Here is a 13,142-nt window from a genome sequence, read left to right as displayed (position 1 = left end):
CCACCTCTCCTCTGGAATGGCAACAGTCATAAGGGGAAAAGGTTTTTTTACGATCTTACCTGGTTTTGGAAAAAGGGATTTTAGTGGCAGGTGCAGAAAGGTTCTAAATACCTCTGGATACCAGTTAGGATCAATCCTTTAGCAAAAGTACAATGAGTATGTCTAGGAAAGAAAAGGGACTTCTCTATATGTGGCACTAGACAATAGACTGCTTTTTAAAAACGATATTTCATAAATATTGACAGCAATTAAAGAATACAAACTCAGCAGGCATACTCTCTACTGGGTCTTATATTCTAATGGGGGACTGGAATCTGAAAACTTGCCAACAATGAATTCCACAATCACACAATGTAAACATTCTGGCACCTCATGCTTTGAGATCATAACCAAGACAAACTAACTGACCTCTGATTCTGATGTTAATGAACAGTTGTCAGGAGGAGGCCGACGTGTCAAGAACTGGATCACAGCCATTCAAGACCTTGAACATACAAACCTCCCATCCTCCAAAAAACCCTTTCAATCTTTCTGAAACTTCACCCAAAGAAAATCTACAGTTTCTTCAAACTGAAATATGCTGACATGACCTGATGTCTTTAAGAATGCAGGCTACTGCATTCTGGATGAGCTGCCTCCTAGCTATATAAAGTACTTTTACATGTGCTCTGATGCATTCTGATTAGAACGTGTCCGAGCAGACTCAGATTGAGCTCTAGCATGTCTCGTGTATTTGGTGTTCTGCATTTCAAAATGGTGGTGGGGGCGCTTTAACTAAAGCTCATTTGACAAACTTTAGTTAAAAGTGCCCCCGCCACTATTTTGAAACATGGGACACTGAATATGAGATGCTGTGGGCACTTTAATCAGAGTGGCTCCTGAGAGCCTCCCTAATTAAAATACCCCCACAACCCTAACCCTCTACCCCCACCCTGGGAGCATGTGTATAGGCACCCATTCTGACCTTGAAGTCTGCGAGATATCTCCAGATTTTCTCAGCCTTCACAATAAGCTTTTATACTGCCACAATAAAGACAGAATCATTAGCATCACCTTTATAGTTGCATGATTGATGGCTCTCACAAGTGACATAAGGCAAGGAAAACTTCAACTGAGCTTCAGCAGGAAGACAAGTGCCTCATCTCAACAAGGTAAGGTCAGAGAAATGCAATTTGATGAAACAAAGAAACGAGAGAAACTTGGGAGTTCAGCTGCAGCACAAGGGATGTCCTATCCTCAATTGAGGAAAATGAAGTTTTTCAAGAACACTTGAATTTAAAAATTGAATAGTTATTTATTGTTCCAGAAGTACATTGCTCTTTTATACATATTTCATAAATGATACAGGATTTTACACATGTTCAGTATTTTGCTTTTTTTTTAAATTTATTTTAATTAAGGACTTTTCTCCATGCCCCCTCCCTCACCTTAAAACACACACCAAGGATTCAGCTACAGGTCTGTGTTCATTTGTTTCCCTTTAAAACTCAGCACAGAATCAGGATAAAACAGATTAAAAATAATTCACACAACATAATTAAATCTCAAAGACAGAGGGGAAAAGGTGAAGAGAAAAAAACTAGAAACATGCATCCATTCAGTCCAACATGCCATCGAGTGAGGAGAGGCAGCAACAATCCCGTCTGTGTTTCCACATCTGCAAGGCACCTGGCGTATGGTTAATATTGGTTGCTTGTTTTTTTTGTTTTTTCTTTTTTTCAAACACTGTTCTCCAAGAAAAATGGGAGCTTCTTGCCACAACACAGTGAAAAGTAGTAGTGAACTGTCGATAGAAAACAGCCAGCATTTTAGAGTATTAAGCTTAGCGCTTTTCTCCTACCTCCATCTTGCCTCCACGGTATTTATTAACAGGAAGCTAGAGAGACCGATCCATTTTGAACAGATATATTGAATCTGCTTGGAAATCATCTGGTTCTGGATGAGGTGGAGGACAATAAACTGATTTCCCTTCTTCAATTTCTTTTATTTAAGGACATATGCAATTAGCCACCCTTAAGAATATCTGACCCTTGGGTACTGGAGTGTTCATTTAAAGCTACCTTAATTAAGGGAGGGCTAGTAAAATGAGGTGAAATGGTGCGTCTTCAGTAACAGAAGCTCTGGCCTTCAGCTAAGCCTCCAGGTAAGACGCTCTGACCACAAAGGAGACCATTTATCCTCTTATAGAAGCAGTCAAATATTCAGGTCAATTATAAATGTTCGAGACATCTTAGTTAAGTAAAAGTCAGAATTTGAAGCAAACTGCCTAATCCTTCAAACCTTCATGATTTCATAGTCCAGGTGGCTACCAGATTTGGGGCGGGAGGAGAGGGACCCCTTGCCCTCAAGACTGAATACAAAAAAAACCTTTCATGCAATGTTGCCATTGATTTTTTAGAAGTAGATCCAGGGCATTGGGACATGTCAAGGTTTAAGAAGTTAAGGAATAATCCAAAGTGTCAATCATCAAATGTTCATTTGTTTCATTTGTCATTGGTTAAAGCCGATCACTTACAAACCAGTACTGGAAGAAGTCAGTGGAGTGTGTGGGGGCTGGCAGAGGATGGGATGCTCATGGTTTTCCAGTAGAAAGCAGTCTTACAGTAACTTTATAAAAGACTAAGTCCAATCAGAAGTGCATGTATTAATGGTGTAGAGCACAAGTTCTGATCACCAGTCATAGCTCCAGGTGGCTTGGTGGGATTTTTTTTCTATTTTGTTATCTTTTGGAGTGATCTGTTATTGGTACATCTCAAAATCAGGAAAAGGGAAATTAAAAATAAAGCTGAGCAGGCTGCTGGTGCATTATCAAAAGGCAGACCCTGCAAAACTGGAAGAACTCCCCAGCATTACATTGTTTATGAAAACCCCCAATGTTGTATTTGTATATAATTTTCATCCACACACAAACATTTGAATGTGACGGTGAATTTGCCAAGCCCTTTTCGAAACCAGCATTCCACAATGCCCAATCTTCGGATTTAAAATATTTTTTCCCATGGTCCTTTTTATTTTTTAATTAACAGTAAAAACCCTCCACCCTTGCACCACCGCCCAGCTTCCACCTGCAATGCTTTAATTAAAAAGGCAAGAGCTATGAACAGGTTTTTTCTGCCGGGGTTCAGAGCTTCTTTGCTGATAAGTCTTTATCATCAATTTGCTGGATAGGCAGGTGAACTTGCAGTGGGTCTCGAAGCCTCTTAAGATCCAATTCTGCCTAAAAGTAAAGATAAATTATAAAAAAGCCTCCTAAATACTTCTACCAGACCAACAATCTTCCCATGATGCTGACTTATTTTCTTCTCCTCCATGTCCCCTGTAAATATCCAAAAGGTCTATCACGGTCCAAGAGTAAGTGAAACGTATTCCAGACACCCACTGAAGGAACTATGCACCTAATGTTCTACTCAGCTGTTCAATCATTAAAATACAGCAATAGAGTAAAACAGAAGACAGCATCCACTCAGCAAACTAGTGTCCAATAATAACAATAGTACCACCCCCACCATTCATCCATAGTCTTCTCAAAAGCACACTTAGTCATAATTCCTGATCATGTATATCCCAAGGAGATGTCATATGGACACATACTATATCCTGTTTTTGTTTCAGAGGGCAAACTATACACAAATGCTGGTTCACCTAGTACAGTCATTTGAATGTTAGCAATCAGGAGGTTTACATGAAAACTGTAGGAAAAAGTCTTTCCATCATTCCACTTACTAAAAAACAGTTTATCTTTCTTCTTCTAGATGCAAAACACATACTGATCCCTGTTCCAGGGAGCTCCTAATGAAGATGACACAGACCACAGGGAGAAAAACAGGAAGTTTACTGCCTCAGATGTGTCTACCCCTCTTCCTTATGCAGCTCCTAATGTCTGCTACCCCTCCTCTCTAAGGCCTGGAATTCTCCAGCAGGATCCCTTTTCTCCTGTCCCATGCTAACTACTGCTAAAAGGGATGCAGAGAGGAGAGTAGGGAGCAGAATTTCACTGAGCAGCAGGCCTCCTGTCGATCCCTCCTCCTCCTGTGAAAATAGACTCCTGTGGGAAGAGAAAAAAGCTCTGTAGCAGCTGCTTTTTCCCCAGAAGGTGGACAGGTAGGAGAAACAACCAGAAGGTGCTTCACCACCATCAGGGGAGAACATGCGCCTGCCCTGCGTGCCATCAACGGAGCTCTTTTCTTTTTTTCTTTTTTTTTGATTCTCACCCCCACCCCAATCTGCAATCCAGTGCATGTTAATTGCCACAGGCAGACACGAATTGAGGGATGAAAAAATCTTCATCCCTCATTCTGATCCATCTGCTGTGTAGGTGGGTAGAAGCATAGAGAGAAGAAAATCTTGAATTATATCATCTTACACATGAATTGCTTCATGCACTTAAAAAAAGAGATACAGGTTTATCAACGGTTTGTCAGACACATGGCTTGTTTTTCAGGGTATATTTTTAAACCACAGTTCCATCCTTCACCAAGGTGCAATCTCTAATAAGAGCACTAAATCCAACCAATTATTTCTTCAGGGCTGTGATAATTGAGGTTTCAAGCATACTTTCTTACGAGAGAGAGGCTAGCATCCTTCTGGTTAAAGTGCATCCACCAAAAGTGGTCAAACAGCATAAGTAAGGGGTGAGTTCACTGGGTTTTACTCCCACAAAACTTCTCCTTACCTGAGCAATTGCATCCTTGAGTTGATTATATTTCTCTAGGTCAAAACGAGTCTTTTTGGCTCCTTTATGGAAAAATAATAAGTACTGTCTGTCTCTGGCATCTGGATAGACATACTCCTAAAAAGACAGGATGGGGATAAAATGTTCAAACAAAGGCAGCCACTACGTCAGAAGATATTATGTGGATTTTGGGATGCCTAATGAATTTAATGTGGAAATGTGTTGAAGAGCAGCACCAATGAAGCTGATACTGTAATGACTGGTGCTAAGCACCTGATGCCATACTAAGGTCTCTTCATGAGAGACAGCTGGTTTGGTTTGTGCCAGTAATGATGCCATGGTACCTCAGAGGATGGCACAGTTAGGATTCTGAACAGGAGAAGTAAAATGAGGTAACAACTCTCTTCTGACTAGAAAATTCCTGTTGCTGATCTGCCTTTGCTTCTCACAGAAGACAATACTCCTCTTTGTCTGAGGACTTGGAACCTACTTTGATCTTGAGTGGAGTCTAGCTCCATGCAGAGAAAGCACCAAAGGTCACTTCTTCATTTTGTCAAAGTAGACCAACAACCATCTCAGTTCTTAGCATCTGGTGCAGATGCAGAAAAACCTGAGATAAGTTTCTCAAATGTTCCTCAATCATTTAAACAATCTTTACTGCAGATGGCAATGAATCAAGGAAGTTCGTAGCAGTGGAGAGTGAAAAATAAAGTGTGAAAATGGGCAGGGTGGGGTCTGAAGGACATGCTTTTTAAAATTTTAGGACAATACGCCTTAACAAAAAATCAACAGCAAAAAATGCAATCTTACCTGACGTGTCATTACAAAGTAAGCGTACACTGCCATAGCGCTACCGTAGGTGATAAAGTAGGTGACTGGCTCCATAATGTCCCAAGAATATTCCCACCAGGTGAGCCGGGCCAGAATCCCAAACTGAGTAGCCATGTAAGCCAGCCCACCCCAGAGCACCCAGGTGGTTCTCTTCTCTGCTCTCCTGCTGATTTCCATCCTGACCTGCAGACAAAGATGGGCTGTGTCTTATATCCTCAGAACCATATTGTGTCAATACATATGCAGTTGTATTTTACTTTTCATTTAGTCTTGGTGTGTGGAATTTTATACACTATGTTCAATCTTTCCCCTTCTCCCCTTCATGTTTTGTTCTTTGGTTTATTCTAATGGCCACCACCAGAGTTTGCTCCAACCATCATATCTTGCTTAAAGCAGTATTTTGATGCAATAATAGATATGCATAAAAATAATTTTTGCTTGTTTTCTGCTTGCTGTATTTGTGCTTTTCCCTCTCATATCAACCCAAATAAAATGGCTGTAAAATTGAGAGCGCCTTTTTTCAAGAATATGTGGTATTAGCCTGGGTGTCTGAGGCCAGCTGGACAACTAGCATCCTTTTAAAACGGGGGTCAGCAAGTACCTAATAAAAAAGTAAATTCAATTCCAAGTCTATGCAGATAAAAGGAAGTCTAATTTCTATAAGAAAACCAAGCCAAAAAATAAAGAAAAGACAAAAAGGAGGCCTGAATCCACCGAGTAAAAAATATCAGTCCATTGTTTTAGTAGTCTTTACCAAGAGCTTTCAGTACAATTAACTTTACCATCTAAAATAGATTTCCTTCAATTAAAACCAAAAAAAGTTAAAGGCTCTATGAATCAAAAACTGGCAATTATCAAAGCAAATTTCACTTCCCACCTTTTCCAGAGGTGCTAGCTGCTCCTTGAGTTCCTCTAGCCGCCCAATCAGCTCCTTCTCTTTGTTCAGTTGGTGTTCCTCAATGCACAGGGTGGTATATAGCTGCTGAACCAATGTCTTCACATCATTTAGCGTGGTTGCATCTTCATGGCTTAAGAGTTCTACAGAAAAAGGAAACTGCTTTATGTGCCTTTATCCATATTTGTTATTTGTTTTTATTTTTCAAAACAGCTATTGGATGGACAGAATTCACAGCATCTAAGCTATTTGCACAGAAATATATGGAACAAAATGTATTGCACTCATTTAAAACTTAAGAAAAAAATTGGAATGACCAAAAGTGAAAAGCAATACTAAAACTTAATTTTATTTTTCCAACCTTGTGTTTATGCCTTAAGATATTCTCTGTCAAATATTAAATTTATCAATGAGTTAGAATTCTTAGAACTTTGTACAAAGTAAATTGGTGTACACAGTCTTTAAGCTTAACTTAAAATTTGGAGTTGTCAATGAATTCTACACAACAAACATTTTGTAAAAAGTAAAAAAGCCAAATTTGAAAAAAAAGATCTTTTCAATAAATAGTATGGATAACTAGGGTATTAACAACAGCAGCTGCCTCAGTGAAGGAGATCATCCAATATTCAAGAGCCAAACTAGAGTCAGCAAGTTTTTAAAACTTTTCATCATTTTCTCACATCAAAAAATGAACAACGTTTTCTTCACAGGAAAGAATAAATCAGTTTTTCATATGAGATTAAGTAGCCTAACATAAGGTTAGGATAGTCATTTATTGTCTAACATATACAGGAAGATTATTTTGTGAAATAAAAAGTTCAGCTGAAAAGATGAAAACAGGCTTCTGAGGTAAGTCTCTCAGCTGACATTCCTGCATTAAATCATTCAAGTCTTACAACTGAACCTAGACCCTACCTGGACTAGCACTACTGTTGTTTGTGCTACTATACTATTCATTCATTCATTCTATTTATATTTTGCCCTGTCCAAAAAGGCTCAAGGAGACCTGCAAAAAGAAAAAAAGAACTGAGCTACCTTAAAATGTAGCAACACAGGGATACTGACTTTGTTCTGTCAAGTGTTAGCTCTAGTTATCTCTTGTCAAAGCAAAACAAACTCTCCTGCAATAGGACAATAACTTTTCCTTAAGACAATGGGGAGACATCTTCTTAAGAACTGAGATGGGGGTATAAGAAGATGCAAGCAGGGGAATTTTCCATTAACTTTCATCTGTTAAAGGTTTAAGCTTGAATTATTCCAGAACTTCTTACAGCATAAACCCATACTACAGAAAGATTCTTATACTTTCAGGTTATTAGCCTAGTGATGTTATGAGTTTATTGCCACTTATTAACACCTCCATTGTTTCACTGCCTTATTTTCAGTATCATGATAGAGCACACTGAGTGCACATGCAGACACAGACAAATGGTCTATTCTCATGAACTTAAAAGTCCACTGCATGCAAAAGATGCTGGCCACAAAATCCACCATGTTTTGGAATCTGGAAGTATTCAGGATAATCCAATTTTTCATTATAATAAAGTTATAATGCAAAAATATCCCTAAAAGAAGTCAATGTATGCTTGATCTGCGGAACTGGAAGCCTGTCACTGAAATTCTCTGAAGCTTGACTCTGCAGCCACCTAAAGCTGGCCTTTGCAACCCCAAAAGTACAATTTGAGGTCTCCTGATTCTTGGCAGAGTCCCGGGTCAGGCTGCAGCTCTAATGGGCAGTATTTCTATAAATAGCAGCAGAGCCACTACAATTTGCTTTCCAGCCAGCTCTCTACAGATGATTTGGCTGCTTGGCCAAGTCCTGGACACAGGAAGACAAACCCAGACATAAGAGGTTGGAAGGCTTAACTAACCAGACAAGTACTGAGAGCAAGGGCCTTTGGAAATGTACTACCAGCTTTGATATCTTTGTCTTTGGCAGAGTATGGACACGCAAACAAGGAATTAGATGGGGGAAGGAATTTACCACACCTCCACTGTTCTCTGGTAACTGGTTTGTGTGCTTGCTCTTACCTGCCTGCTGCCGAAAGCTAAGATGCAGTATAATCTTATACCAGCATCATTTACATGACTCTGATGTGGAATTACCCCAGGAGAGGAAATGAAAGAGACAAAACTGCATTGCTGCATGTGTCTCATGTTTGCGGCTCTTTTGGAGTAACATCTGCTATAGGCCAGGGCTGCCACTCTGCCCACTACTCTTGTGCTCATGGTGGCCAGGCTCCCCCTCTTTTTGGTTCCTGCCCCACTCTTGGGGCAGGGCAGTGCAGCAGAGAGAGGCCGTGCTGGCCATGTAGCGTGCTGCAGCTGGGCTGCTCGTGTAATGCATACAGTCAGGAGCAGGGTATGGGTGCTGTGCACATAGCAGAAGGAAGCTGGGCTGCCTACATGGCATGTGGGGCTGGAAGAGGGTGGCTGCCCATATGGTGACAGAGGAAAGGTGGGGAAGCTTTGGACCCCAGGTCTGCAACTCATGCAGCATGTGGTCTCCAGGTGCCCAGAAGTTGGACAGCCCTGCTAGACACAAGCAGGCTGTTACCTGTTCTCCCACCAACTAGTGGTGAGGTCTATAATAAAGCCTATTGAGGGCAGATGCACCTGTCTATTCAGAATTCCAGCACAAGTGTCCAGGTTCTGTTTTATTAAAGGCTAAGATGCCACTCTTCAGCTTTCATTAACCAAGGGGTGACTGGGGCCGACCAACTGCTGCACACAGGCAGTCATGGCAGGGCAGCTGACACGCAGAAAATTCCCATGAATCTACTCATTTGGCCATACCCGAAGCTGATGGTTCTCAACCTTTGAAGATTCAAAGAGCCCCTCAACAGCTTTGCAGAATTCAGCCACACTCCATTCAAAGACTAATTTATTTCTTACAGTGTTTACCTGCTCGCAACCCACAGCACCCTTAAAAAAGATCTCACGGGTGGCAGGGTACTTCTAAAAGCATGGCAGGGAGGGGTGCAGAGTCCTCAGAGTGGCAGGGGCTACTTGGCAGGGCAGACTGGGGAGCTGATGGGCTCTAATGATTTCATTAGACCCCTGAAGGAGGTAGTGCTCCCTGCAGGAGGTAAGGCTGGTGCCTAGTGAGGGTGGCAGGGTCAGGATCCTCCATGCCTGGCTCCTTCCATGGTCTGTCCCCAGCCTGTACCTGAAGGGCGATTGTGGCCCCTGCTACCGTGGCTGCTCCTCTGCGGACTTGAGAACTGAGGTGCCTCCCACCAGGTCTGGGAGCATGGGAAGAGCAGAAGAAGAAGCCAAGTTGAAAAAGCACAACCCTGCATGTGTCCCCCATGGCAGAGCTCACTACTTAGAGCAGAGGGGCTATACTTTCCAGCAAAGCTCTTTCCCCTGCTCTTTCCATGTTCCCAGAGCTGGTGGGAGGGGCAATGAGGAATTTTGCCAAGATGCTGGGGTGGGCACAGAGTGCCTGGCATGTTCAGAAATGAGCATTTGCTTCCTTTCACAGAGGCCAGGTGCTGCAGTATACCCTCAAAGGTTCTTACAGCACCCTGGTTGAGAATCACTGCCCTAAATCAATATAGATGTTTAACAAGAGACAACGGCAGATGAAAGTTTTTTTTCCTGGATTGCCACAAATGCTGGGGTTAATTAATGCATGTAACAAATGATACAGCTGAACAAAACATAGCCAAAATCCTCCACTGGTTGTCATTCTGGCAATCTCTACCAAAAAAAAAAAGTCTTGATGGTTTAGCACAGACACTTATAAAAACCAGGGAGGGAGCGCTCCACTTAACCTGTAGCAGCTTGCTGTGGGGGAAAAAAAAGGAGATGATATGCTAATGTTTCCACCTCTCCCACCTACAAAAAAAAAAATCAGTCGATTTTGCAGGTGTCCCAAAAAAATCAGTGTGCTAATCCTCAGATTATGCTCCTAAATGGCAGATGTAGTTAATGCCAATTCCAACACTGCTCATCAAATATGTTACTATTTTAAAATGAGACCAATAGTAGCAATTCCCCTTCTCTCTCCACTTGGTGTTTACAGCATGAAACCCCATAGAAGCTCTGCTTGGTTCAACTCAATGTTTGTGAATTAGCTGGTTACACTTACAGTTTTATTCAAACTTTAGAGATACTATATTTAAAAAAAAAATCATCTCTCTCACAATGGAGCACTTTTGCAATGCAGATGGTATTTGTTTTTAACATGGGTCTCCTTTTGCATTTACAATAAAAAGCTTAGCTTCTTACAAGGAATTTAACTTAAAGTTTCATTTTTTCTTCATTTTTTTTTATCACCAGATATTTTCGTGAAAATAGGATAGTTATTTGTTTATAAACAGTAAATGTTTTCTGAATGCATCCACAGACTGAATTAAAGAATGCAAGTGGATTAGGAAACACCAAGATTCATTTTTTAAACTATCTGTTTTCACAGCGTCTTTTGTAATACACATAAAAGGTTGTATCAGCTTCTTCAAGCTCGTAACGACAAGATTTACTACTGTTTTCAAAAATTTATCACACACAAATCAGTTTTACCTCTCTTTGGTGGTTGAACGTGGTATGTGTTGTCATTAATGACCAGTTTGAAGTCATCCAAGAGGAGAAGATCTATGCCTGTTGAGGAAGCTACTCGTGTGCCATCTGTGAAGAAATCAGTGTTGGATTCATTAGGGAACAAAACTCACCTATCAGGCTACTGTTCACCAGCTGACACCATTTCTTATCCTATTTCTGGATGTCTGCTCTCAATTTAATGTTATTGCAGAACCTCACTACAAGGAAATAGCTTGCTTGCCTAGGACAAGCACTACTTTGAGACAACAGGGGACAGGCAAAAGATGCTTAAAACATGTAGTTTTACTCCATTTTTTTTCTTGGGGTAATTCTACCTCCCACATCCATATCAACTGAAGGCCACTCAGTTGTGTTATTCCTCTCATACCTTCAGGCTACAATAGGGTAAGGACAAGGGAGGACCTACATTGGCTTTAAATTGAGAACCCAAATTAGGGGAAATGAATACCACTCTGACTGGAGAAAAAGCACAGATTGCTCATCCAAGTTTATGAAGGAGCATTTCTAAAAACTCAAACCATTTCCTGGTGAAGGACTGACACAATACAATTCAGTTTGACAGCGTTTATATTGTGTCTAAAGAACACTTTAGTGGTAGATTATCTTCTCTGCTGGGGAAGATACAAGACTAGAGCAAGGAAGAAAATGGCCAGGTCTAACCCAGTAAGCACACTGGGCCTAGCAGTAGTGCCCCCAAACCTGTTACCCTGTTCTGCAAGGGTTGCCTTCAACTGGACATAGCATAGATGTGTCCATGCACTGCACTGTTACTAGTGCCAATCAGTCCAAAGTGCTACGTGCATGCCCACAGCAGTGTGGTGTGCTGAAAAAAGCCAATGCTAGGCACTAGGCCTGTGTGAATAGGGAAGTATTACATTCGGATTCGGCCAGTTTGGAGGACAGTGATTCGATTTGCATCACTGTCCTGAATCGATTCAGTCGAATTGGCTTTGGAAGATTCGGCGCCAATTCGGATTGGTCAGGAAGAGGTAGGCACAGCTGGGTGGTTGTGCCTGCCTCTCCCCAGGCGGGGGAGCCGCGGGAGAAGTCCCCATGGTTGCCCTGCCTGGTCCCATCCCCTGTCTGGCACTGAAAAAAAAAAAAGTCCCACATTCACCGGCTGCAGGAGCAGCAATTGGGAACTCTGGGCGCTCATGGCAGAGCACCCCTGTGCAGTGCAGGGCAGTGGGGATTGCCACCCCCCACCTTGGCACCCGTGCGGCAGCTGCCCCATGGCGCAGGTGCAGCGCAGCTCAGCAGGATGCCATACGCTGTCTGAGAGCTGGGGCTGAGAGCTGCTGGGCTCTGGCTGACACGTGAAGCCGCCTCAACTCCCACACAGCGCGTGGTGCCCTGCCGAGCCATGCTGCACCCACGCCATGGGGCAGCTGCCATGCAGGTGCCAAGTGGTGCGGGGGGCAATCCTCAGTGCCCCACACTGCGCAGGGGGGCTCTGCCATGAGCACCCAGAGGCCCCAATCACTGCTCCTGCAGCTGGTGAGTCTGGGGCTTCCCTTTTTTTTTTAATTTTAAGCTCTGCATTCACCAGCTGCAGCAGCGGCGATTGGGGCCTCTGAGCACTTGTGGGAGCGGTGGGGCAGCAGGGATTGTCCCTCCCCTCCGCCTGGCATCCGCACAGCAGCTGTCGCATCGCACAGGTGCAGTGCGGCTCAACAGGGTGCTGCACGCTCTGAGAGCTGGGGCCGCTGGGGCTCAGTGGAGCCAGGCTCTGGCTGACTGCTGGAGCCGCCCCACCTCCCAGACAGGGCATGGTGCCCTGCCAAGTCACACTGCACCCATGCCATGGGGCAGCTGCTGTGTGTGTGTCAGGCAGGGGGGCGATCCCCACTGCCCTGTGTTGTGCGTGTGGGGGCGGGGGGTGGGTGCTCTGCCACAAGCCCTCAGAGGCCCTGATCCCCGCTGCCAGAGCTGGTGAGTATGGGGCTTTTTTTTTTTTTTAAAGTAAGCGCTGGAGGCTGGGCCAGTTGGGCGATGGGGCCAGTTGGGCAGCCATGGGGGCTTCTTCCATGGCTCCTCTGGCTATGCCTGCCTCTGCCCTGGCGGGGGGAGCCAAGGGGGCTATGCCCTGCTGCCGCTTGCCCAACTGGCATGTAGGGGAGGGCATGATGCAGGTGCTCGCTCTGGGCAGAAGGGAGCAAGTGGGAGCGAGGGGAGGGC

General features: G+C 43.3%; 1 protein-coding gene across 1 annotated transcript in view; it reads right to left on the bottom strand.

Annotated features, from left to right (window-relative positions):
• Positions 1-1,269: 1,269 nt before the first annotated feature.
• Positions 1,270-13,142, bottom strand: part of MCU (mitochondrial calcium uniporter) — a 21,590-nt gene continuing 9,717 nt past the window's right edge. The window contains exons 4-8 of the mRNA XM_006032408.3: positions 10,926-11,030; positions 6,381-6,541; positions 5,483-5,686; positions 4,673-4,789; positions 1,270-3,217 (exon numbers count right to left, since the gene is read on the bottom strand). Coding sequence (XP_006032470.1) covers positions 3,122-3,217; positions 4,673-4,789; positions 5,483-5,686; positions 6,381-6,541; positions 10,926-11,030 — 683 coding nt within the window. The 3' untranslated portion in view covers positions 1,270-3,121. The remainder of the gene's footprint in view (positions 3,218-4,672; positions 4,790-5,482; positions 5,687-6,380; positions 6,542-10,925; positions 11,031-13,142) is intronic.

Source organism: Alligator sinensis, unplaced genomic scaffold, assembly GCF_000455745.1.
Source record: "Alligator sinensis unplaced genomic scaffold, ASM45574v1 scaffold1274_1, whole genome shotgun sequence".
Classification (NCBI taxonomy): domain Eukaryota; kingdom Metazoa; phylum Chordata; order Crocodylia; family Alligatoridae; genus Alligator; species Alligator sinensis.
This window is presented reverse-complemented; position numbering and strand designations above follow the sequence as displayed.